The sequence below is a fragment of the Hirundo rustica genome, chromosome 3 (genome assembly GCF_015227805.2).
Source record: "Hirundo rustica isolate bHirRus1 chromosome 3, bHirRus1.pri.v3, whole genome shotgun sequence".
NCBI classification, from domain to species: Eukaryota; Metazoa; Chordata; class Aves; order Passeriformes; family Hirundinidae; genus Hirundo; species Hirundo rustica.
In genome coordinates, this window is record NC_053452.1 from 32,103,162 (window position 1) to 32,130,274 (window position 27,113).

The 27,113-nt window shown below is 49.5% G+C and overlaps 1 protein-coding gene across 4 annotated transcripts in view; it reads left to right on the top strand.

The window, feature by feature from the left end:
* MDGA1 (MAM domain containing glycosylphosphatidylinositol anchor 1) overlaps window positions 1-26,692 on the top strand; it is a 165,643-nt gene extending 138,951 nt beyond the window's left edge. For 3 of the 4 annotated variants that reach the window (XM_040059099.2, XM_040059096.1, XM_040059098.1), the window contains one exon: window positions 934-1,340. In XM_040059099.2, the coding sequence (XP_039915033.1) occupies window positions 934-1,025 (92 nt within the window). In that variant the 3' untranslated portion in view covers window positions 1,026-1,340. Of the gene's footprint in view, window positions 1-933; window positions 1,341-26,649 lie in introns of those variants that run through there. The other variant, XM_040059100.2, reaches the window with a different exon arrangement.
* The last annotated feature ends 421 nt before the right edge of the window (window positions 26,693-27,113 follow it).

Sequence of the window (27,113 nt, forward strand, 5' to 3'; positions counted from 1 at the left end):
GGAACAACCAGGCGGTGTCATCCCCAAAAAGCTAAGGACTTCTGCAATATCTCATTTCCTGGAAACTCTAGTTATGGAAGCTTTGAAAAGGGAAGGACCTTCTGCAGGCTTTAATGGCCTCTGTAGTGCCAAGTCAGACCTACTACAAGAAAAAAAAAATCTGCTCTTTAGGGTGTGGAACAAGGGAGGGCTGTGCTTCTTTCCATTGCCATCTGAGCAGAGAGGCGCAGCCAGGCTGTATCCACCAGCCCCTTTCCAGTCCACCCACATAAACTGATGCCAGTGCTGCAGTAATGGACACAACTCCACTGTCACTAGGGTGCATCGTGGATTGAAGCCACAGCGAGCTGTGTCTAAGCAGTGCATGTGCATTGGGTGGGAATCACTGGATTGCCGTCTGCCTTAGTCCTGCCTGTGCCCTGGATAACATGCCTCAGAGAGCAGATGTTCAGAGCATGCAAATCAGAGCCAGACAGGCATTTGAAAGCAAGGTTCCGTTTGGTTTATTTCTTTTTGAAGCAAGAAAACCTTCAGAGTAAGGGTCGCTTCTAGCAATTTTCTTAACTCTGAGATGAAGAGGGAAACAAAAGTCAGAACACTTTAAAATTTTCAAAATTTTAGGTACAGTTAAAGGTCCCTTTTAGCCTAGGATGTAACCATAACACAATGAGAGTCTTTCATTTGACTCAGGTTGAAAGTTCTGGGGAAGAAAGGAGGATTGGATTGCAAAAGTGTCTTTAAGATTCAACCTTTTTTCCAAAGTTAGTTTTGGAGAACCTTGAGAACTTCTAGGAAAGGCTCAAAGTATCTTCCAAAAGATCAGGGAACTCTCTGTGCTTCAGGGTGGGAGAAGACATGGATGTGTGCTGACTTGTTTGATGAGGTCTGAACCTGTCCCGTCACTAATTATCTTTCTCCCTTCTCGGCTGGCAGCTGTTGCTCTTCCAGGAAGCGGTGTCCCAGCCCTGCACAGCCCTTGGCTTTGTGGACCATTGACTTTCTTCCTTTACGTGCTGCTCAGATGATGGCAAGTGAGCGCTCCTGTCTTCGGACCAAGACATTCCTGCTCCTTTCCTACTCAGCCACCTCTGCTCCTCTTCCTCCCCTCCTCACTGGCACACCAAAGTGTCCATATGTTACCAAAGACTGACAGGCATGACCACGCAAAGGGATCTGGTTCAGAACTGGAGCACTCCTTGAGAAAGTCATAATGTCTAGAACAAAATATAAAAATAAAGACAAAACTTTTTTTAAAAAGCACGTGCACGAGAGAGTGAGAGAGAGAGAGAGAGAGGAAGGAAAGAAACACACACAGAGAAAAGAAGGAATGAAACACAAAACATAGGAATGAAGAAATGTGAAGAGCAAATGAAGGAAGAGAAAAAACACCCCCATGTTTCCTTGGGAATGTTGGACAGGGCTTCCTCAGGGAAGTGGGAACTTGTTTTAAACAAACAAACAAAAATATATTAAAGCACAAATTTCTACCAGAACAGTTACCTTCTTTGCTGCAGAGCCCACAGCTTAGTGGACGATATCCTGCAGTACTCCCCTTGTCTCCTCATGCTTTCCCGCTGGCTGGGGCAGCCCCACTCCGGCTGCAGCTCCCTGCAGTAGCACCGGCCTCGTCTGTGGGGCAGCAGCCGCCCCGCGTGCCGACGGCCGGAGCGCCTTTCCTCGCACCGCATGTGCTTCAGTGTCTCCATCCATCCACATCTTCCAGGCTCTCACGTATTTAACTGCCCCCAGTGTGGTTTGCTTTGGCCTTTCCCCACCGCTCTGTGCTTCTCATCCCCTGGCCTGAAGAAGATGGAGCAAGGAAGGGACCAGTGACATGGACCACGCTGAGTGGTGAAGTCCTGGCTGGATCCAGCTGCAGCACTGGCCTCCAAGAGCCTCTTTCTGTCCCTCAGCACTCTTGCTGGGTAGGGAGCAGGTCTGAGCTGCAGACAGAAAAGTCTGGTCTCCATGGCGCTGAGGGATGGGATGTGATGAGATGGGACTGGAAGGGTGGAGCAGTTTCACATTGGCTTCCCCTGTGAATGTTGGGATGACAGCTGCTTCAGCCCTAAACCCAGGGTTGCTTCTCTGCCCCCATTTTGTTACCTATTTATTTTGGGTTTTATTCCATTGCTTAACTTCCTCCACCTCAAGTTTTCTGGATTACAAGAAAAGTCAGGCATTTAAACGTTCTTCAGCCAGACAGCAAGTCCTGTGCCCATGACCCAGCCCCTGGGCTGGCAGTTCAGGCAGCTCCAATGCTGCCCTCTCACCTCCCGCGGCCTTCCAGCATGCACAGTGCATTTGCTGCAGTGTGGGCAAAAGGTGGCAACAGCATCACTGCTCGGGGCTGAGGTGGCTGAATTTTATCAGCACGTGCAGCCACACAGGCGCTCAGCTTCCACTGCCAGGGCAGTGGACAGAGGAGCTGAAAGGTGCAACAGGCAGGAAACTGCTCCAGGAAGATGGAGGCAGGAAGCTGGCCCAAAAGAGGGGCTTCTGCTGAACTGTGTCCCTGTTTGCCACTGAGGAACAAGGGAACAGGGATGGGGGAAGTTCACCCTTTTTCTTGACGGTGTCATGAGTGGGTAAAGCTGGTGTTTCTCTCTGCTGCAGATCTGTAGCAGGTCTGGCCTAACCTCCTCAAGGTGAAGGTGCAAGGTGCTGCTTCAGGTGAATCCCCAGGAGAAGTATTTGCCCTGCATCAGCCCAATAGGAGCTGCAATAGCCTTGTTGCATCTGGAAGCAGCTCTGGGCATGACTCACCTCCCTGCACAGGGCAGAGTTAGCCCCACAAGGCTGTGAGCTGGGATTTACTAGCCCACACTGGTAATTAGTTAAATGTGACTCTTCCTCCTAAAGGACACCCCCTCCAAAATCCCTATCTGGAGCACCACAGATGTCTCACTGAAGACCCACGGCTCCTTACCCATTTCTGATGAATATATCAGCTTCTCTAGGACAGCTGTGTTTGTCTGAAATCACCTGAATGTATTAGCTGCCTCCTGCCTAGCTCAGCGTCCAGCCATGGCTGGGGCTCATTGCCTTCACTGAGGGGGGGAAGCTCTTACTTTGCTCCCGGCAGATCCAGCCACCATCAGAGAGAGAAAGGACATCAGCTCTGAGGGACAAGGGGACCTTCTTCACAGGGGGCCTTGCAAGACAGTGGGAGGGCATGATGCAGGTCTCCCCAGCTCCTTTGCTTTTCTCCATTTCCAAGAATTGGGGCTGTGTCTTTTCTGCCTCCACTCCTCCCTGCAGAGCCCAGACCTCAATCACAGTGCACAATTGACCGGGAAACCCATGATGTTGCCCAGGGCCAGGCAGTGTCATGGGATGCAGTGGGTGCCCACAGCAAGTCTGTGTCTTGCTGTCTGTTGCCATTTTCAGGGGCAGCCAGTGCTGCCCTTTTTTAGGCTGAGCTTTTTCAGCCCTCTGCTGCTCTTGTTGGAAGTCAGAGGTCATCACCCCACTCCTGGTAAGAGTCCACTTTCACTCGTAGGAGAGAGACTGTGCTTTCCAGGGGCACTTGGGAGCTTCACAATGGCTCCTGATCTGTCAGCAGCAAAACATTTGTGCTTCGTTGCTGGTTGCAGGAGGCTTCTGCTGGGCAGAAGGTGGAGACAGGAGTGCTTCCCCATCGGTAAGAGATAGCCCAGGGCAAATATCTCACCTGAGCTCTGAGGCAGAGGCCCTTACGGGTTTGTTTCTACAGACTGCTCAGCCCAGGTTGCACAAGCGCCCAGGTTTTGCTGGTGTTTAGTGGGCATCAGAGGTGCTGTGGGGCTGGGGAGGTGCAGCCTGAAGGTTCAGGGTGATGGACAAAGCATTACCCATGAGGCAAGTGTCAGCAAAAGGGCACCACAGTTTTAGAAAGGGACGTCTGCAGGGAGGGAGTCCATGCGCTGGTGCCAGTCCCTGTGAGGAAGGACGTAAGAGCCTCACCACACCAATCCATGGCACAGGGGGCAAGAAGCCCTTTGGTGGCCAGAGGTCCAGGGCAGAGCAAGGAGGTTGCCCCTGCCAGAGGTGAAGCCTTCTCCTGCTGTCAGGTGTCCATCAGCTTCAGTAAAAGTCTCAGGAAGCCCCTTCCCACTTAGACATCTGCTCTCTTATCTCTGGCTAGAAAGCAGCTGGTGGCAAGTTTGGGGAAAAGTCATTAACCCAAGTGCCTCTGCTTGTCAGAAGTACAGTGGACAGAAGGAAAGACCTAATTTCCCTGGCAGATGTGCTGAGAGACGGTATCAGAGAAAAGAGGCACTTCAGCAATAAGGATGGGAAGCTGTGCAGTGATGGGATGGAGGAGGGGCAGGGTCCCTCTTCTTTGAGGACAGTGGTATTTGTTGTTTACTACCCCATGCTTGAGAGGCAAGTCTCCTTGTGGTGGTAATGCATCCCAGGTGAGATGTAAAGCCACACTCCTTACCCCTTCCAATTAAAGATTCCTTCGCATTTTTCACAGTGTTCTGGCTAAATTACAGTCCTTAAACTTAATTACTGTCTGTCTGCTTAAATATCTGTTGCAGTGCCAATGTTATGTTTCTCTTCCTAATGTTTTATTTTGCTCTGTGCCTATCCAGTAGCTGCTTTATTCCACTCCAGAAGTGGCTGCATTTCAGCAATGATGGATATTATTCCTGTATATAGTACGAAAGTCCCTGCAGAAGAAAAGTGCAATATAAATTTAAGAGGCTGCTTTTATTTACAAGGAGACCTCTGCTTGGTAGTTGTAGAAATACATTAGGAAGAATGCTGTGTGGGTGTTAGCCGATATATACTCGATTTCATTTTTTTTCAGGGTATAGAACAGAAAATACGTGAGTGTGCAGGCTCCTGGGTATAAGTTGTAGATATTAGAAGTAGTGAATGCTACTGTGTAGTTACCAGTGGGGCTTACAAAGAAACTTACATTTGAAAACTCTTTTTGTAGTTGTTCATTGTATTCTGAAAAATATACTTTTTAATTATAATTTTCTACAGTTCAGTGCAAGTCCAAATAGCAGGTCATCAACAGAACTTTAATCCATGGCTTTTAACAATATGACCATCAGTTCCTACTGCTTGCCCTGAAATGCAGTGCCTGGCTGGTAATAATAATAGACTATTTTTCTTCCACAAAGAAGAAAAGCCGCTGGAAAGCAATGGACCTAATATGTTCCATTTGATCTGGAGTTAAGTAATTAGGAACACCTGAGTGCAACTCTTGCCAGCTGTATGGGAATGAAAAAATGTTTGATGTATATGAAAAACTTTGCATAGTGCACAAACGGTTTGGGAACTGCTCGTGGGTGCCTTTCAACTCAGCACATTCTGGGATTCCGTGATTGGCAGGCATGCAGAGCTGCTCCAGCAGAGCTGCACAGCGTGCTGCCTGGAGAACGGCTGTAGCAACAGTGATAGGGAGCCCTTCTTCTGGGAACTAGTTTTCTTCTGGAAAGAAATATGGTAGCAATCATGAAAAAATTGAGGGGGCGGGGGGGGGGTCCTTAAGATATTTAGGCTGGTAATTTTTTTGCAAAAATAATTTAGAGATGTGAGAATGAGTGTAGTAAACATGATAGCAATCATATTTTATTCCCTACTGCTATTCAAAGTATTGGGATTTAATTTCTTTCTATACAAAATCCTGTGGGTGCACTACTCCAGAATTACAAAAAAAAAAAAAAAAAAACTTCATTACCAAAGGGAGAGCAGAGTCTGGATTCCTCCTCCTCAGCCCTATCACTCTGTGCCAAGAGGGCTCCCAGCTTTTGGGTTCTGCCAGGTGCTTCTCAGCCTGGGGGCACAGCCAGTGGTGCTGGTGGAAGAAGCGTCCCTCCAGCTCTGCACTGAGCCTTGTCTCCAGCATGAAGTGGTCCCCGTGCAAGGCACTGTCAGGGGCAAACCCTCTCCCCATTAGCTCTCAGTGAGGCTGAAGCAAGGAATTTTACCTGTGGGAATTGCCAGGGGGTCCTTCATGCTGCCCCAGGCAGGGACAGGCAAAGGGAACCAGAGCATTTTCCCTCCTCCATGGAGTACATGGTGTCACCTCACCCCACTTGAAGAGACAAACCTTTTCATTAAAGCAGAGAGCTCAGGAAGCTGCTGCTGTTTTAATCACCTTTGTCAGCATCATGCAGATATCCATTTCTCTCTGGAAATGCTGCAGCACCCCTTTGCCTCCTGGGTGCTGCAGCACCTACTGATAGTAGGCCCAGCTCTCGCACCCAGGGAGAAGGACCCTTCTTTTCAATGGTGACGAGCAGTTGCGTTGTGAGTATTTCCTGTGCAAAGGATAGGCCTCCTGGTTCTGGGAGAGACCACTTTGGTCTTTAAATTCCCCCAGTATGTTGTGTTTTCCAGGCTGCCCTCTATGTGGGTGCATCCCTGTTTGTAACAAGTCTGCAGCAGCAGGACCCTGTGCAGGCTGTTGCCATAATTTGTATTTGCTTTGGCCCAACTGATTGCTGCTCATCCTGACACAAAAGCGTTTTACAGAAGAAAAATGCTGGACAGCTCTGGATATTGCATTTTAACCTGACCAAATGTACTCTCCATGATAATGACTGGCAGCTGTTGGTTTCCAGCAGGGAGCTGAATAGCCTTGGTACACCCAGCATCCCAAATGACAGCTGTGGTATACGTGTGTTTTCTGTACTTCCTTTGGGATTTAGGCACATGTCAGTTTGGCTGACCGTCTGCCGCCACCCAGCACACCACAGGGGATTTTGGGGTCTTCTGATGGCTACTTATAGTTTGGTATGGTCATATCAGACCACTTGTGCCCTGAAGGCTTTAAACATCCCAAGTAGCACTGTGGGACAGCCCAGGGCCACTTTTGACCAGCCCACCTTTCCAGAGATGGGGAGGATGCAGCTTGCAGGCACCTGTAGTCTGCAGGAGAACCTCTTGGCCGTGGAAAAGCAGTGCCATCCCACTCCATTTTGCCTGAGATGTATGCCTGACATCCAGACCCTGGGCTGTGATTCAGGTGCATGCTCAGTGGTTTTGCCATCAAGCATCCTTTCTCAGAAGGAGAGAGAGCTCCAGGGACAGACAGCAAGTCAGCAGGGCTCACTGTGTCCTGTGCCGTGTGGCTGCAGGGAATGGGGGCTCAGTCCAGATCGCCTAGATCTGCTCTGGCACCTTCTCCAACTTGCTCCCTGCAGCCCTGGCAAAGCCTGAGGGGCTGGTGGGGCTGCCTGGGTGGTGGTGGTGGAGCAGGAGCACTTCAGGGCATTGTGTTGGCTCCATCAGGGACCTAGTGTGGATCGTGTCCTGGCTTCATTAGAGGCAAAGGAGGGCTCACAACAGCCCCAGGCGTGGCTGAAAGGATGGAACAGAACTTGTGTCCTCTGGAAAAAGGAGAGAGGAAAGATGAGCCGAACGGTGCATTGTCCTTTGTTTCACTGATAGCAGGCAGCAGGCTCTGACCTGCAGTTTCTCAGATGCTGGGCAAGGAGACTAAAGAAAATCCTGAGACCACATTTCCCAGTAAAACACACTAGTCCAGCTCCAGATCCTCAGCACGTCTGTCCATGAAGAAGCCAGGCAAGCCATGCCCTCCCATGGATGATCCCCGAGGAAAGCCGCAAAGGGCTGGTCCCAGCTTATGAGCGCCATCCTTCTCTCTGCTGCCTTTCATAGTGAGGGTTTTCCAGGCATGGGGCAGAGAACAAGGGAGACATGCTGTCTTCACTGTTGCAAAGGTAGAGCTGGGTGACAAGAGGTTTTTGTAGAGAGCTGTGCAGGTCTGTGGTAAATCCAGCTTTTGCTTGCATTTGCTATGGCCTATAAACAATCTGCTCCTATGGAATGAGACAAAACTTTGTGCTTCCACTAGCTATTGTTCTAAAAGGAAATTGAGCTGTGAACGTTTGACTTAGAGTGGGATTTCTTACCCTCAGGATGGCCTAAACTCTGTGTAGAACAGGGCCAGCTGGACAGCTGTCATTCAGAGCCAGTCCCCAGGCAGTGCCAGTGCCCAAAGCTCATGGAGATGGATGTGCCTTATGCAGTAATGGCTGCCTGAAGCTTTGAGCCAAGTGAAGGGTACCTGTCTGCTCTGCCAGCCTAGTCTGTAGGAAGACAAAAGCCCCCCTGCTGCTGCTGCTGCTGCTGTGAGCCAGTGGGGATCTGCTTTGGCTGGGGGAGATGGGCTCTGGTCCTGCCATTTAGGCGGTGAAGTGGCTTCCAGTTGTGTAAAGCCCAGCTGTTACAATGAAGAGATACTCCAGGATCTTCAGAAGTTGCCTAAGTCGTGTGGTGCTGAGGTGAAACTGTTTCTGGGTGTTGCCTGCACTGTAGGTCCGGCGCTGCTAAGGTGTTCATCTGAGCAGCTTGTGGAGGGATCAGAGCTAAAAGCTGAGATGTGGGTGTGTTGCAGGTGCCAGAAATGCAGTAGGGAGGAGACAGGGCCCCTTTAGGAGGTGGAGTCCCCACCTTTCCATTCTCCACAGTCCATGCTCCAACTTGGAGCACCTTCAAAAGTGGAACATTTGGTATATCATGTCTCACTGGGCCTTGTTCTCAAGAACCAACTGTGGGAATCAGTCAGCAGAGCGACAGCCGGGCTGTAGCAGCACGGCCAGCTCAGGCAGCACCTAGATTGTGCTGAGAGGAGAACATAGATACCATTCTGTCTATAAAATGCCACAGGCATTGACTGGAGTAGTGCTTGGGTCTTTTGTATGGGTGGCAGCACGTACCACACAGAGACTGAGCAAGGGACTGGTGAGCGCTAGACATTTCCCTGGGAAAATTCAGATGCTGATGAGGGAAGGTGTTTACAGACCTGTAGCAATGAAGCTTTCCTATGCATGTAGCATCCTGAGACAAGAACACTCTCTCAGAGTTTGCTGGAGGTGACCTTTTCCTCTCATCAAACCTTGTTTGTTCTTCTCTGCTGCCCATCCCCAGCTTCTCAGCACATTAGTGTAATTGTTAGTGTTAAAGCTGGGTAAAGTGGCCTAGTGACAGTGCTTTCAAATAGATGAGCTTGGCCTGTTTTCCAGTTTACAGGATGTTCTAGATGTACCATTTCATTCCAGGGGGCTCCACGGCACGCATTCATCTCAAGACATTCCCTACAAGCTGTGAATGCTGCAGATACATGGTTCTTCTTTGTGATTTTAGTCACAGCCCTTGCCTGACAGCATGGAGACCATCTCTAATCTCTAGATGGAATGGGAAATGCAGTGCCAGTATGGTTTTGCTTAGGTCTTCTTCTCCAGTCAGAACCACCCTGCCTGTATCACAATACACACAGCAGAGGAAAGGGGCCACCATCCAAGATACAACTGTCTCATGGGGAAACAACTCTGACATCTGCCTTTGGCCAGAAGTGAGCGTGACAGCGATTTCCACACTCCTTCTCACTCCATCCCCCTGCTCCTTACTTACCCTCACCAAGTGTTTCATTTCCAGCCGGGAGAGACAGCAGCAGACTTAATCCCTGGATCCCATAGAAGGGGATCACACCAAAATCCCGTCCTCAGCTTCTGAGGTGCAGGGAGAACCAGCTCAGGCCCAGCAATGAGCCACTTCAGTGGGATCCAGTTCCAGTGGAACTGCCTCGCCTCACACTTCCAGGTCACCAAGGTCAGTAAGAAAGTGTTGGTTGACCTGACAGAAGTGTTTGGAAACAGCTCCCCAGATGGAGTGACAGACAAAGTCTGAGTGTTTGGGGATACTGTGGAGGAGGGAGGGGGGGTCCTCTGATGTCTCTTGGGTTTTTTGCTATCAGTATCCTAGGTGGGGATCCTGGGACAGAGCCTCATCCCTGCTCACCTCCCTCATCTCCACCATGTCTTGTCCCATCGCCACTCCCCATCTCATGGAGCGCCATCGCCACCACTGAGTGGAGCTGGGACCCTCTTGCCACCATGATACCAAGCCATCCACAATGTTAAAAGCACAAAACACAAAGGGACTGAACTGAACCTTTTAAACAGGGTGAGATGTTTTATAAGCGTTGCCTCATCCACCGCCTCCCCCCGGCCCCAGCGCACCCGCCGTGTAACCTTCAGACTCTCAACGTGGATTGTTTCATTCAAATAAAGCTGCAGTACTCGAGTGGGTGAGCCTGTGTGTCCCTCTCTGTGGGGTGGGGGTGACAAGGTGCAGCCTGCAATTGGTGCTCACAGTGGCTGGGGCAGGGAGGAGCTTGTGTTGCTGCCCAGCATTGAGTCATGTGCCAGTGTTTGACCCTGAGTCTTCCCAAAACGTCTGGTTAAGTCCCTGGGGAAGGAAGGCTTCTCAGATTTGCTCAAACCCCAGCACGGGGGCTGGGCATAAGACATGGCACTGGCAGGCTTGGGGCAGTTAGTGCTGGGGAACCCTTGTGAAAGGAGTGCCTTGGAGCCCTCCCCTGATGTTCTCTTACCCAGCACTCCCCCTGCCTTTTCTAAACCTCTCCATCGCAGACCTGCAGCTGTTGAGACTGCTGGCTTCTGATGACTCTACTCAAAACTGATTCTTTAGTCCTTTGCTCTTGACTTCTCCCACAAGAAGATGAGCCAAGGCAACAGCTCCAGAACTAGCGGGTGTGAAATAAACCAACAGCCCTGGGCTCTCAGTGTGGTGCCAGGGCCCCTTGTTCTGACACTCCCCTCCACGCCAGGGTCTCCAGCACGGGTCCAGCCACTCTGTGGACACATCAGAGAATGGGCAATGCCAACCATGACCCATGTGATGCCTAAGATGTTCTTAGGTGAACGTGTCTTCTCTAGCAGTGCTACTCGGCTTAGACCCTAAGTTAACTTTGCCTCACCCGAGCCCTTAAGAGCAACACTTACAAGAACCGAGTGTGGAAGCCAAACATAGTTTTGTTTCACATGCCACAAGCTGCTGTTGACTGAACCTCACCAGATTCTAAAACAAAACCAGCACTCAGTTGCGTACCCTGACTGTGGGGCAGTGGATCACATAAGCTACAGCCATACCCTCCACCTCAGCTGGTGTTAACGATGATGACTCCATGGCATCTTGAGCTACCTGGAGAAGGTTGGGGATACAGCTCAAAGCAATGCAGAAGGGTCTTCAAAACTCACCCAGCATTTCTGCCTCCTATGCTTCCCTCACAGCAAACAGTTATGAAACCCACTGGCAAAACAGGTGTTTGGTTTTATGATTCTATGAAAGTAATCATGCCTAGTAAATGCCTCCTTTTCCCCTCTCATAACAGAAAATAACTGTTGCAGGTGGGAGTCCGAAGGGAGCTGGATGCTGGAATTACTGTGGTGATTCAGGTCAAAGTACTGGAAAGCACTATTAAACAAATACGTGTGTGTGTGTGTGTGTGTGTATATGTAACATACATATATATTTGCATATATATGCATGCACCTAGCACTTATCTCTGTCATTCCTGCCCAAGTTCTGCTCACCCTTGTCATGCACGTGTTGAGACACAGAGTCCCACTCTGCCATGACTCCTCCTCAGAGTTCCTCTCCCTTCTCACGCAGGCCAGAACAGCTCTGAGGCTGGACAGGGACAGGGCAGGAAAGCAGGCTGTAATTTGAAGGAACAGGCACAGGCTGGGAGGGAAATGAGGTAGAGGAGGGCAGCCAAAGAAGGAAAATCTAATCACCCAGAGAGCTGGAGTCTACTCTGGCCACTTACCTTTTGTCCTGGAACTTTGCATTTTTGTCATTAATTGTTAATTTTTGCTGATCTAGTTGTCCCCACACTAGGTCTGCTTTGCAAAAGCATTCAAAATTTTTAGTGTGTTGTCAGCTGTAAAATGACGCATACTATAAAAGCCTGGGCTCTGGCTCTCTCAGACAGGGCACCACCATTGGGGATTACCTCTGATAACCTAGAATTTACTGTTTAGTTTGTGTTTGCCTGACACCCCATCTGCAGTCACTCTCATTACCTACACACTAATACATTCCCGAGCTTTTTGTTGCAGTTCTTCCCTAAGGGAGAAGAGGATGTGCTGGCAGATTAGAAACCAGGCTGAGGTTCGGGCTGTTCCTGCAAGGTGCTATTGATTGTACAGCTGCTACAGCTCAGTCCCTCCTGTGCGCACTGTAGACAGCAATATCACCTCCAAAGGTAGAAGCAGTGCTAATTTTGTTAAAGCCAGATCACTGGGAATGCCCACCAAAAGTGCCACAAGGGAGTGAGCCGTTTTTGTCTTTGGCTTGGTGATTTGATGCTGTGCAATAAATAAAGCCTGAAGCCAGACAGTGAGTGATAAAGATCGAAAGGAGTATTGACTGCATGCTCAAGTGAGTACAGCCCTTCACATGAAACCTGCAGAAACACGAGCTGTACAGTCATTAAGAGAACTGTAATGCAGATGCTTCACTGCATCTTTTCAGGCTCCTGGCTAGTTGAGCTTGGAGTGTTGGCCTTGCACCATCACACACGACTTTCTGGCAGGCTCCTGATCCCATGCAGGGCTGTTCTGGTGCTTGGCAGAGGCTGTTTACTGCTGTGCCAACACATGAACTTGACTTTCACAGAATCTCTCCCCCTCCCCAGGCACACCAGCGTCTTGCAGGAAGGGGTGAGGAGCACAGCTGGGTACGGAGGTTGCTGAGAAGTAGCTCCTGACACTGGAGAGGATGCAAAGGCTCAGAGCACCAAGCTGGGATGGCAGAGACCAGATTTGTGTGAGCAGCCATGCTTGGCAAGGGGGAGAATGGGAACCACTCGTTCCCTGCCAGATGCCTGGGATTGGATATGAGGGTGTAAGGATTAGAGAGAGAGGGACAAGGTGTAGCTCTGACCTGTGCAAGGCTGTGCCTCAGTGAAGAGAGGTGGCAGGTGCCAGCAAGGTGGTAAGCATGTGAAAGCAGGGAAGGTAAGGCTGCGTGTACGTAGGTGCATCAGGTGTGCCACACACATGCATTGAACTGTACGTACATGCAAGGGCTGTGTGAGTGGCAGATTATTTCAGCATATCCTTTGGAACCCCTTTTCCATATTCCGCTCTTCCTACAAATTCCTAAGCAAGGCTGTCTGGCTGCAGGTCTGCAGCATTTCCCCAGAATGGAAGAGAATACTTGTTATGAGCCAAACCCACAGAAAACGCAACAGAAAAGCAGCAATCTGGACTTTAAATATTCTGACCCTGTTATTTTAACAAGACCAGAGAAAAAAATAAATGGTGCTGACTGGGGAGGAAGATTTATGGTTCCTAAGACAAGACCAGGATTTATAAGCAGAACAAAGTGACCTAAAAAGCAGAGAAGATTTAGAGATAGAGGCTGCCGCCGCAGCCCACTGCAGTAACATCCTGTCAGCCTGTGTGAGCCCCAGAGCAGAGCTGGGTCCTGAGTCTGGCTGGGAAAGCCTTGTCCATCAGCTCAGTGAGTGTTGGGGGACAGCAAGGGGGGGGTCTGTTGGATTAGCTTATGCTTGGATATCTGGCGATGGAGGGGGCACCTCCCTCCAGCTGCGTTTCTCCACAATCACACTTCCATCATGTGGATGTGGCCCCATATTCATGCCACACATTCATCCCCATGAGGGCTCAGACTGAACCAGACCCCCTACCCCAGCCCTTTTCCGTCAGCAATAGCCCTGTGCTGATGACAGCTACAGATCATTCCTGGATTTTCACTTAGCACTGGATCTCTGATCTCTGGGAAACCCTCTTCCCTCTATGGCCTACCAGCAGCACTGCCCTACCTTGTGTGAGGACAGCCACCTTCCGCCTCTCTTGGCTGCATCTTGATCCTCTTTGCACTCGGGACTCTTAGTGGAGGGAGGCAGGTGGTGCAGTCTGGTCCCCTGGGCTCTCTGCCCTGTCACCTGCTGCTCGGAGGGCTCGGGATGCCACAGCCTTCCCAATCGCTCCCCTCACGTAGCAAAAGGCAAGATAACTGCTTGCTCCTGCGCCTCTGGTTTGGCACCGAGCCAGTACTCCTCCCTGCCGTGGAGAGGGAATGGGGATTAATTAGCTAATTATTTCATACTGCCTTGAGAAGAGACGGGCTAGCCCAGAGCCCGGTACCTTGCAGCTGCTGGCTATGTGGGGGATGCCAGGGCAGGCCGAAGGTTTTGGCAGCTGGAGCTCAGAGATGATCCATACGTCCCTGCAGGGCTTTTCCACATCCCACGTGAGCCCCTGGGCACAAGGGAAGGCAGATGCATCACAGATTGCTCTACGCAAAAGCCAGACTGATGTGCCTCTGAAGGCTTTTCATGAGAGCAGACAAGGAAGAAGGGCCAGGGCTGCTCCTGCAAGGTGCATGGCAGCAAGTGAAGCCTGTCAGCAGACCACAAAGCAGATCATAGGTGTCACCTCCTGCTTGTGCAAGCATCAGAAAATGTTCCACACTGTTGAAAAAGAAGAGGGTCCCATCCCATGCCTGAACACTAAGCTGCAGCCTCTGGACAGGCTCCTGCCCTGTTTCAGCCTGGTTGGCATCTCACCTGTTCAAAACACCAGGACCAGTTTTTATGTTCTTATTGGCTCCCCTGGATTATTTCAACTTCATCTGCCTCTGAAAAGAGCTACACCATGGAGGAAAATCTCTGGGGTATCCTTCATCCAATAGATTTACACTCCCAAGACTCAGCCTCTTCTAACCCAGTGTCCTAAACAGGTTTTGCAGCAAGCCAGAGCCCTGCTGTCAGTACATGAGTAGTGCCTAAAGCTCGCTGTATGTCCCTGTGCAGCTCCAGCTATGCCTGATACTCTATGTGAGAGCCAAAAGCAAAGTCAGAGCTGAGCCAGAGCAGGGCAATTGCCTTCAGCCCAAGAGGAAAGTGGAGTCACCGGGTGCACTGGCTGCACAGCTGTGGGTGACTGCCTCTCCATAGCCCAGATATTTCTGAGAGACCTCAGCATTTAACCAGAAAGAGCTGGAGGTTCCTAAGGAGATACGGGAGACTTGGACAGCTGCAAGTGGACAAGGATCTGCTGTACCCTTCGGGTAGCTAGGCATCACACCTAGAGCACTGCACAGATACTGGAGCTGAGCACAAGCGGCAGGGCTCGGGCAGCAGAGGAGCCATCAGTGCCACACGGGCTGCCCGAGGGGAGGGACTGCAGCAAACCTGGCTTTGCAGAGCCTCAAACAGCTCCACCTCCCACTGCAGACAGTGCTCTGGATTGACCTCCCCACCTCACCAAAACCTGCCTTCTGCTTTTGACAGTGAAAATACTGCAGTCCCAAATCTTGGCTGGCCCCTGCCTCAAGCATGGGTGGATCCTGGTATTTCCGTGCTGCACTCCAGCCCCGTCCTTGCCTTTCACTTTTGCCCTGCAGCCCTTGCCAATGCTGTTTCATCCCCCACTCCCCAGCCCTTACTCTTATCAGGAACAACCTGGAATTCATGCCTGGGTCTTCAGGAAATGGGAGCTTAAAATCATTTGGTCCCTTCTTCTGAGAAAGCTGACAGCACTGCCATAAAAAAAGAAAAATTCTTAAAATAAGACAATGTGTAGAAGCTCTGTGCCTCTGATGCCCACTGTCTCTCCCTCCTGGCATTCCTGGCTGCACATACTCTTCTCATCAGCCTTTCCCATGACTGTCTCCATGATTTATGGTCTTAATAACTGAGCCTGAATCCTGCTGCCCTCCCCTCTGGGGCTCATAACCAGCCGCCATTCAAACTCGTTGCATGGCGTATTCTGGTGCAGTCCAGAGCATCTTTTCAGAACAACCTCATCCCTTTCTCCTCTCCCCAGGAAGAAACGCCTTTCCTGCAGGTGACCTCTGGGCAGTCTTTTCCCTTCCCATTTTATAGGACACTTCTGTATCTATTTCATGTAAGCCACCATCAGCCTCCTGCAGCAGGAGGGAAAAGGGGGGCTCCTGTGGGTGGACGTACATGTTCCTCCTCTGCAGCACACTGGCAAAATACCAGCTTCCCCCACATGCATAAAGGTCTCCCCACATGTTTTCATGGAGGAGAAAGTGCAGAAGAAGGCAGGTGGTCCCATACAGGTTGGATGAGCGTCAGCCCAAGGACCTGGGCACAGAGAAAGACACGAGCAGGGAGCAGGGAGTCTCATGCAGGGTCTGAAAGCTGGGAATGGGGAGCCCCCATGCTGGCTGCCATTGCAGGCACCACCCTGCCATGCAAGGGTCTGTCTCCAGCCACAAAGCACCTCACCAAAACATGGAATCATTTAGGCTGTAAAAGACCTTTAAGCTCGCTGAATCCAACTATAAACCCAACATTGCCAAGTCCAACACTAAACCATGTCCCTCAGCGCCACATCTGCGTTTCTTTTAAGCACCTCCAGGAATGGTGACTTCACTGCTTCTCTAGACAGCCTGTTCTTCCAATGCTTGACTACCCATTCCGTAATTTTTTTCCCATTATCCAGTCTAAAGCTGCACTGGCAGAACTCATCGCCATTTCCTCTTGTTCTGTCACTTGTTATTTGGGAGAGGGGGCCAACCCCTACCTCACTGCAACCTTCTCTCAGGCAATTGTAGAGACTGATAAGGTGCCCCGAGGGTCCTTATCTCCAGGCTGAACACCATAGGTCCTTTTCTGCCAGACAGCTTTCCAGACACTCTTTCCCCAGCCTGTAGCATTGCCTGGGGTTGTTGTCAGCCACATGCAGGACCCAGCACTTGGTCTTGTTGAACCTCATACAATTGGCCTTGGCTCATCAATCCAGCCTGTCCAGATCCCTCTGCAGGGCTTTCCTATGCTTCCATCCATCTTGGTATCACCTGCAAACTGACTAAGGGTGCCCTCACTGCCCTCATCCAGATCATCAATAAAGATTAAACAGAACTAGCTCCAACACTGGACCCTGGGGAACAGCACTTGTGACCAGTCACCAGCTGATGTGACTCCGTTCACCATCACTCTCCAGGCTCGGCCATCCAGACAGTTTTTTGCCCAAAAAAGAGTTCACCTGTCCAAACCATGAGCAGCCTGGAGGAAATAGTGTCAGGGGCTTTACCACAGCCCAAGCAGATACATCCACAGCCTTTCCATCATCCACCAAGTGAGTCACCTTGTCACCGAAGGAGATCAGGTTTGTTAAACAGCACCTTCCTTTATTAAACCTGTGGTGACTGGGTGACAATCCTCTGACTGTCCCATACATGCTGCATGGTGGCATTCAAGATGACGTGCCTCCTGACCTTCCCTGGTACTCAGATCAGGATGACAGGCCTGTATTTTCCTGGGTAATCCCTCTGACCTTTATAGATGGGTGTCACATTTGCTAACCTTCAGTCATTTGGGATCTCCTCAGTTTGCCAGGACTACTGGTAAATGACTGAAAGTGGCTTGCTGACTCCAGGGCCATGTCTCCCAGGTCTCCTCCTATTACCCCTCAGGCTCCAGGGAGTTGGTAAAGCTCTGCTGACTCCCTGACAAAACAAGCATCTGTTCTCCCGCTTGCACTCCAGAGTGCATTGCTGAGAAGCAGCTAAAAGGAGGTGAAAGACCCCAATTAGTCTCCAGAGAATCTGCTGCAGCTTTGAGAGCTGCTCCCGAGGTCTCTGGCTATTTGGAGGTAAGGCCAACCTCTTGTACTAATTGACAGCAAGGGAGAGGAACAAGACAGTTCCCCCACCTCTGATCCAAGCTGCATTCCCACCTGCTCCTGGAAAACCACACTTCCGCTGTGCAACAGCAGTTCAGCAGCTGGTGCTCCTCCTGCCCTCCCTTCTTGCAGATTAATGACTGTCTAATTGTTCTTTATTTTGCCCTGGCGAAGGTGGAGTCCTTTGCTCCTCCCAGGGGAGAGACAACAGAGGAAAGGCACAGGGGAGTCTCCAGGGAAGCAGGAGCTAATGAGCCATCTGACTACAAGAATTTGCTTTGCTTGTAATACCTGGTGATGGGTATTGCCTTGGAGGCTAGCTCAGGAGAATGAGGCAGGAAGAGGGGTTCAGGATATGATAATCTTCTGATTTTGAGCAAGTGCTGTCTTTACAAAAGCCAAGCCACCACCCAGATGATTATGATGCTTTGCTGAGCAAAAGGAAAAAAAAAAGCCCCAGCCACAGCATGGAGGGTGATGGGTTCAGCCAGAAATCAACCCCTGAGATAAGAGGCGGGTGCATGTCGGTCTGTGATGCAAACCATGAGCAGGAAACATACTGGGGGGAGTCTGCCTGTCCTCTGCAAAGAGAACAGCAGGTACAAAGGGGAAAAGAAATCTCCCCAGAGCTGGGGTGAAACAGAAGCAGTTGCCCTACAAATGGATGCTCTCTGTTGCCCAAACACTGAGTCATGGTGGGGGTCTCCTGTCCTTCTCACTGTAACCCTGCTCAAGGCGGGGGTCTCCCCAGACCCCAGACACTGCTTCCCCAAGGATGCTGCAGGTCCTGAGCTCCCTGTGGGAGCAACCCCAGCTGCAGCAGCACAGGAGGCAAGCAGCCAGCTGAAACAGTTAACAGCTCTCCTCAGCCACCACATCATGATGGATGAGCCCTGCCCCACGGAAATGTCACTGTCTGAACAGATCGTGAGCTCATTGCTTTCCGCCTCCCATCTCAGCATGGAGCCAGCTGGATGAACAACCCCCTGTCCTCCCAGCGTGGGCAGTCTGGCCTGGCCTCCCACCTTTTGATGACAGTGTTCAGGCATAAAAGACAAAAGGAGCCGCTGGTTTTCAGGGTGCAACCCCACTCACCCCAAAGCTGCTGATTAATGGGAGAGGGGCTCTCCTCCACTGCAGAGGAGAGGAGGAAATGCAAATGGATGAAGAATGATCTGGTCAAGCATTGAACCTTGTTATCTAATTTGAAAAACGGGCAAATGAGGTAATTATGGTGAGATATCGATTCATAGCAACATGCTCCATAAATGCCACAGCAATAACTCTCAGTGCTGCCACACTACTCCCCCAGCCCCTCCTCAGCTGCAGAAGGCAAGTTCAGGCTTTTCACTTTAGCCTGTACTAGTCTGAGAGACAGAGGCAGCCAGTGTAAGCGAGGTTAGGTCACCTTGCACCCCCAGGATGAGCTGGTCTGCTGGCCCCTACTGGAAAAACATCTTCAGGAACTTGACTCTGATGGTCTGCATTTCTTGTGTTTTCTGTCAGATCTAGTAAAGAAAGAGGGAGTCATGTTGATGGAAAGGGTCAGCAGGTAAGAGACAGAAGCAAGACAGAGGCTTCACCAACACAGAGGCTTCAGTAGCCTCCTCCTAGGCTTTGGTAGTGTTTTGGTTGTGGCCAAGCAACTTAACTGTATCCTTAATTGTATTGTCCAGTTAGGGTCTGAGCTTTTTCCCACCACAACAAGAACGTTTCAAACTTCTGCTCTGCATCTGGAGACACCCTTCTCCACAACTGTGGAAAGCTCCCATTTGGGAAGTTGTCTCTTACACTGGTAGCTCCCAGAGAGTTCCTAGTAGGCTTCTTAAAGATATACTCAGAGATAGGTTTCCCTATCAAATTTCCATTTAATATATATACTTTGCATATATTGCACACAGTACAGCATATAGAGCACACACACAGTGTCACCCAGGGCTGTGTGGACCTGTGCCCCTTTTCTTTGGTCTAGTAGCATGAGAGCCAATCTGAACATCAGTTATAACCAGAGAGAGGTAGCAGACCCCAAATATTCTCCACGCTTTCAGATCACACCAAACACCCTTGTTGACTTGTGAGCTGCCGACTGTGAGTGGGTGAGAAACCAGCCTGGTACCTGGGAGTGAGGGGGGAGAGAGTGTGGGTTCACCCATGTAAATCTGTTTCTCAGAAACAGGCCTGCAGCTTGACCACCTCCAGAGGGTGATGGGATCCAGGCCACAGGAGCCAGAGCACCAGAAAACCTGCCTGGCACAAGACTGAGCCTGCTCAGCTCTGACCTCATGGTGTCTGAATGTCTGTCTTCACATGACAGTCATATCAGGAAGGTTCAACAGGTACCCCTGGCATGTGCCTTGGGATGTCAGAGGTTTTCCTGGCAGCTCCTGCAACTTTTTCCTTTCCAAGGCTGGCTTGGGAACTTGATGCTGAGATAACAGTCATGGCTTTATTCAGAGCTCAGCTACTTACCCCCTGTTTCACCACCTGCAAAGTGGGTGATCATTATAATCCCTTCCTTCCCTGAGGACACAAAGAGTCAATGAATAAATCACAAAAAGAAGTGCTTTGAGATCTTTGGGTAGAAAATATTCCAGGGCTGTTATTGTTATGGGTAATGGCACACATTTATTCCACTTATCAGTACTTCAAGCTACATTAAAGTAATTCCCTGGATGCAGGCGACTTAAAAAATAAAATGTATGACCTTCTGTTCCACCAGTATTGGCATGTGTCAGTTGTACTGAAGCAAATAGTGCCTTCGTGGGCACTGTTTTGTGTGCCCATTTTTCAGCAGCTTCTCAGCTTCATCCTGCCCCTCCAAAGTGTCCTAACCCCATTTCCATGACCAAATCTGAAGGCCTTCACACCTTCCACATCCTGCCAGTTTTCTTCACTGTATCAAATCCTCCATAGCATTCTCTTTCTCAAGAGCATACTCTCAGTCTTCATCCTGTGCATGTGCCTCCTGACTTTTCTGCTTCCTCAGTAGATCCTTTAACATACATTCCTATACTCTACTCCCCTGCCCCTTCTTCTGCAGAGAATGTGGAAATTTCTGAGCTATTTAACCACGGGAAGATAGCATGACTGGTTCCTGTAGGCAGTTTAGGATGCTGCAGAGATACAATATGCTGATTATGCTTTGGAGCTCTAGCATCATTCCCCACCTTCCAGAGGAAAACATAAAGGATTTGTGGTTTATGATTCAAAGGGGTGGTCCTGTTGCACAGGAACCTTCCTGAAAGGTTAAGCCCTAAAGGGTCTACGCTTGTCTGATCTTACTGAAACAGCCAAGGAAAAGGGGATGGATGCACTGCTCCATTGCAGACTGTACTCTTCTGCCAGGGAAGTCTGTCCTAATGATCTCAGGTGACCTCCTTCCCTGGACTCAGACCTGTCAACCACAGACAGTTCTGTGCACTTTTGCTGTCCATCTGTGTACGTGTCTGGCCACTGCAATGCCTTTTCTGTCTCACTGCCATGCGAACCTCAACACAGCCATGGCAAACTGCTTGGGATGGACTGCCAGCCTTCCTACTCACAGCCTCTTTTCATCAAGAGACATGTCCCTTTCCCTACCCCATACAGGCACAGCATGTGGATGTAGCTCTGCCCCCAGTCCCTGTGTCCAACTCATCATCCAGGTCCCAGTTCCCTCAGCGTTGTCCCTTCCTCCTGAGGAGCGGGACACAGTTCTTTACATGGCTAGCACAAACTGTCCCCAGTGGATTCCTGCAACCCCATTGCCACTAGGAGATGTCTTCTCCTCCACAATAACTCCCCTGTGGGCCAAGCTCTGATTTCTGTGCAGGGACATGTTAGCAAACTCACAACTCCATCTCATACTAGCAGGGCTTTCCTGGGGTACAGGGCAGGGAAAGGCCTCTTACCTTTCTTTGGATGTCTGTAATTCAGATATTTAATCTGGGATGGCCACTAAGGTGCTCTGTCTTGATGGAGAAAGAGAGAATCTCCGGCAGGGGGCTGGCCTCATCTCTCTCAAATGCTGTGTGGGAGGGAATGAGTCGACTTTTCCTCCACTGACTACAGCAGGAGTGTTGGTCTAGCCTCTGGACAGCTGTTGCAAGGGGGAAGGAGCCCATACTTGGCACCCAGCAGGTACCCACATCTACTCCACAGCCTAGAAAACCTCCTCCATAGACAGTTTCTAGAGTAATTCTCCCCACAAAAATTAAGCTACCGAAGGGAAAAGTCTGGAACTGGTTTGCTCAACACTACAGGGGTGAGCACAACAGTTACTCAAATGGTTATGCTCAAATGCCTTTTCAAGCTCTTCAGACGCTAGCTGATGTCTGCTATCTGAAATTTTTAACCTCTAAACACTGATTAAAAACTACCCACTGGCAGAGAAAATATTTGTTAGTTTACTTCAAGTTTATTAGATCTTAGACCTAATTAAAAGTTCCAATGCACGGTAAATGCTTCTTTAATTACAGTGAGACAGGAACATTAGAGTTGTGGTTTTGTAGAGAAAGTACATCTAATTAGCCCCGTTATTTAGGGCATTATTTCTATCTATTTGAAATACATTGCACTACAAGCTGCTTATTCCAGACAGAGCTTTACAGAAATGTGTTCCAATCAAAAAAACACTTTCAAAAATATTTGTTCTGTAATTTTTTTTTGTTTTGTTTTGTTTTGTTTTTTTGTTTTGTTATTAATACTTCATTTATTCTTAATGAAAGAAGCTAGACTGAGAGTCCCCGGAGGATGAATTCTTTTGTTTATGTACAGAATAAATAACAGGCACTGCATGGATCACTACTGGGATCTTTGTTATGAGCAATTTGGGAGCTACAAATCCATCATTCAGTCCTTCACCTTGGCACGTGTGTCAGCAACATTGGAGGCACGTTTTTTTGGACATGGACACATATTCTATGACATTGAGATGATCTTAGTCTATTTAGCTAAACACATTTCTACATGATTGTATTGCCAGAGGCACAGTTCTGCTCTTCTCCCATCTCTACCTTTTCTGATTTCCTGAGTATACAAGCTCAAAATCCAAGGTTTTGTTTCAAATTCTTTTTCATAGAACCTTCGCTCCCCTGGCACCCCTGCCCTGCTGCAAACCTTGGAGAGCAGCAGCGCAGAGCTGGCTGGTGCAGTCCCTGAGCTGTGGAACTACATTATGTGTGTATTGTGGGGTTACCCTAGCTCCCAACTGCGCTTTTACCTTGGTGGGGGAAAGGGGGAAGAGGGAGGGGTAGTTATAATCTACATGAAGGGGAGGATATGTTGAGGGGAGTCTTTTTAACCATGTGAGGAATACTTCATGAATTTGTGCTCTGTGTTAATGGCAGGCGTTGCTCTCGTAAGGAGGGGTGGTGAAGTCCAGTGTGTTTCAGTAACCTCTGTCAGCATATAGCTGCCTTTGCCTCATTTGTGGGTTTTCCCAGCCTGGTTAAAGCTTTTTTGTTGTTGTTGTTTGGGAAGCATGTTAGAAATAAGCATTGCTACCTCTGAAAAATGAACCAAAAAAAAAAAAAAAAAAAAAAAAAAAAAAAAAAAAAAAAAAAAAAAAAACACAACCCCCACAAACCCTACACCAATGAACCAACAAACCAACAATGAGTATTGGAGAAAAAATTACATTAAAGTGAGAGATAAATTCCCTGAATCTCTGTGGACTGGAAAGCTCCATGTTGGCACTATGAAAGTGTTAATTTAAATGGAAAGAAAGTGGAAACATTCATGGTCTCTGAGTAGGCTTTGCTCCCTGCTCTTCGTAAGGCACGCTACAAACCGAGTACCAGAAACTACAAAACTCACGTGGACCAAACCAGGAGCCATTAGCAGTTCAAGAAATATTACCTATTGCCATCATCCTGACCTCAAAAGAGCAGTGTGCAGAGCTGCCACTGCTCCCAAGGAAGGGCAGCGTTAACCCATGGAGAGCAGGCTCTTGCCAAGGCGACGCTTTGTGTGCTGTCTCTCGCATGAACACTGTTGGACTAAAGCAGCTGTGGAAGTACAAGCATGATGTCCCAGCAGCAAATAATTCTGAGCCTTAAAAAATCAGGCAGCATAGGCCTAAAAGTGTGAATCATAGCTTTCAAGCATCCTCACTTACCTCCCTGTGAGCCTGAGTTCACCACAAAGGCCAGGAGAAAGAAGAGGGCAGGGGCTCGTACATGGAGAGATCATCCCAGGAGAGCCGTTGATTTATCTGCCCGTGGATTTTAATGCAGCTGGAGTACCCAGCCAAGTCCCACGTGCTCGAACTCCTGTGAGTGACCTGCTGTGCTCAGCTGGTCTCACATGCCGTGCAGTGACAGTGCACGGCCAGCGCAGCCGTGACCCCGTGATGCAGTCAGTCAGGGAGCGACAGCCGCCTCCTCTGGGGCTGCAGCAGGACACGGAGGGCAGATTGGAGATGTGGACAGGCATCCAGAGAGCTGGCAGCAGTGAGCAGCCAAGCGCTCACCTCGCTGGGGCTCCTCCAGGAGCGGGCACAGCGAGGACAGTGAGAAGCAGCCCCTGCCTGGGGCTGTAGTGGTGTGAACCCAAACACACCTAACAGGCCAGAGGGACCGTGATCCATGGTCAAGGATGTTACAGCAGGGACGTCGATGAGTAGCAATGAATTGGTGCAGTGTGTTCCCCAAAATCAGTTATTTCAGGGAGGGCATGGGGAGTAGAACAAAACCACTTCTGCTGGCTGGGTGTGTAATCCTGCAGCTGGGGGAAATCACAGACTCGGGTACCTGGAAACCACCGGCAGTTGTGCATATGTATGTACATGTGTGCATGCAAGGGACAGGAGGGCCAAAAACAAAGCCCCACACTTCCCAGTGTTATCAGCAGTCTATCAGAGGAACTGGACTAGCTGAGAGTCCTGCGGTTTATGCCGCAACTTCCTACCCAATGCCGAGGAGAGGGATAGTCTTTCTGAAGGCAGTCACAGGCTCACATCTAATCACATCCATAGGGAGGACTTAGCCCATAAAATTTACTAGATCAGAGTTTCACCACCTGTGATTTTGTGATCACCCAAGCTGCTGAGAAATTCTCCAGAAGAGCATCATGCGCAGAGAGCCAGGAGCAACTCTCATTTACAGCCAAACCAAACTTTTAAAGCTCTTTTATTCCTTTTTTTTTTTTTTTTCCCTCTCTTGTTCTTTAGTCTCCTTCTGCTCTGAGTATGAATAGCTAGTGTTGGTTTTCCATCAGATGTAGGTACAATAGGTCTGTAGATTACACTCTGGTACCTTATGGAATGTCATCTTAGGGTCTGTCAAAGATCTCTCGCGATAATGCTGCACTCCATCAACTTGCTCAGCAATTGCCAATAAATCCCAGATCAGCAATTGTCAGTAAATCCCAGATGCTTTTTCTATGCTCCTGGGATCCTTTCTCAAATTTATTTCCTCTATTCATCAGTCCTGCTACGTGCAGAATGAAAGCAGCAGACTTAATGCCTCAAGCACCTGGAAATGTTGGTATACACCCTCCACTTGGGCCATGGAGCGTTGTTTAACCTTCCATTACTTCCATGGCAGTAGTATGTTGTCACCGAGACAGGGTAACAGTATGTAGATCCCCTGGTTTGTTCTTCATACTCCTGCTCAGAAATGGCCTCCACAGAGGGAAAGAGGGGTGCTACAAAGTGTTTAAAACAGCAGGATGAAGAAAGGGTAAGCCCCCAACCCGTGGCAATTAGATGGAACTGGAAAGGATACAGTCCACCTTGGGCTGTGCTTGTCTGCAGAAACACAGGGATTAGGGACGTAGCTCATGGGTCTGCGCTTGCCACGAAGGCTGAGGACCCCATACCCCACACACAGAACAGAGCAAGTGGGGAAGGAAACGAGTTGGGCTAGCAGGCTGTACTAGTGAAAGTCCTTCTGGCTGCAACGTCAGCCAGAGCAAAACTGAGAAGAGCTCTCAGTCTTCTGATTTCCATGTGTAGGCTGATCAGCAAATGGAATTTGGCAGGAAGAGCCCCTGCGGGGATGCTATCACACCAATGCCCAGATGTGTTGTGCAGATAGTTTCTGCAGCTTTCGCTGGAGCATCTGATATCAGCCACTGTCAGGATTGAGATAAGGGCATAAAGGGACATTCATCTTGTCCAGCGCAGCAGCTCCTGTGCTCACAATGACTCCCCGTTCTCCCTTCCCTCACCCCTTTTTGTTCACTGCTCAGATTCTCTTTCTACATTCTTCTATTCTACATCGGCTTGTGCGTTGTTGTAGGCAGCAGTTGTGTCTCTGTGTGTCTGAGCAAGGTTGGGCACAAGGTGAGCTTCACTGCTGTGTGGACGCTGGTCACCTGCTCTGTACACTGCCTGCAGAAAGAAGCGCTGCCCTCTCCCACTGCTGTCTCCCTTCCCCCCAGGGCTCACAAGTCCCACTGCTCCCGGTAGATCTCTGCAAATCCTCCTATACTTCATTACCTCTTCCCCACACCTACAGCTCCTTTCTACCCACAACATCTTCACCCCAGCAGTAATTTCCCAACAGAACAGCTCCTTTCAACTTCCTCAGGTCCATGTTGCCTTCCCTTGTATACCAATACCTATGGCATCACATTCCCAATCCAGCACAGTTTTTTTTGTTTCCCCTTTCCTTCCCAAGCCATTTGCACTAACTCGGGCTTTACTGACCTTTGTAGTTAAAAAAAACCAAACAAACAACAACAAAAAAAAAAAACCACCCCCCCCAAACAAAACAAAACAAAACAAAACAACAACAACAACAACAACAACGAAAAAACACCACACCAAGCCCTGGGCTAACCCTCTCTTCTGGGGAGTGTTGGGTTCAAAATTCCCCAGATGTAATGCAAAAATATTGTTTGCTGGGAAATTTACTTTGGATGATGCCATGATCTGGAGGGATGCCTGGGCTCTGTGAGCTCATTTCCCATCTCTTCTGCTCTTCAGGTGAGAGTGCTCAGCCTTCTTGGAATAGTTCCTCTTCCCGTATCAGACATACAGCCTCTCTCCTTCACTTGTCAGCAGCTCATCCTGAAAGGGTTATCATTTATTTTGAAGACAAGGCTCTATCTAAATGGATAATATCCAGCTTTGATAGTGGTCTCAGTACCTGAATGCACTATAAAACATTCAGCAGACTCAATAGCTGCCTTTCTGCTCAGCTGCATCATGGCCTGTGGGCTTCCCACAGCTCAGGTATGCTCTGCTTTAATCCATCTCTCCCAGGACTCCAGGGGCCTGAATGATTCAGCAGAGAAAACATCAACCCAGAACAGAGAGCTCTCTGGAGGAACCCTGGGACTGGGAAGGTCAGTGTAACCTCATGAACTCTGTCTGAAGACCAGGAGCTCAGAGATATTAGTAAAGCCCTTCTCCTCCTGCTTCTGTTGCTCCCGCCTGAGAGACCACTTGGCCATCCCAACGCTTCCATCTTACAACACAACACAGAAGTGAAGGGATTTTGTGTCCAGCTTCTTGATACCGAACAGTACCACAACTCCCAGGCCCCACCCTCTGCACAAGACACTGAGGACCATGGATCTCACATTCACAGACTGCTCTGTACATCCACTCCTGCTCCTGTCCCACTCCCGTCCCAGTGCCTCCATCCAATGAACTGACTGCAAGCTGCAGAGAGCAGAAAGAGGAGAAGAGCTGACCAGGAGAAAACTCCAGCTGTCAGAGGCAGT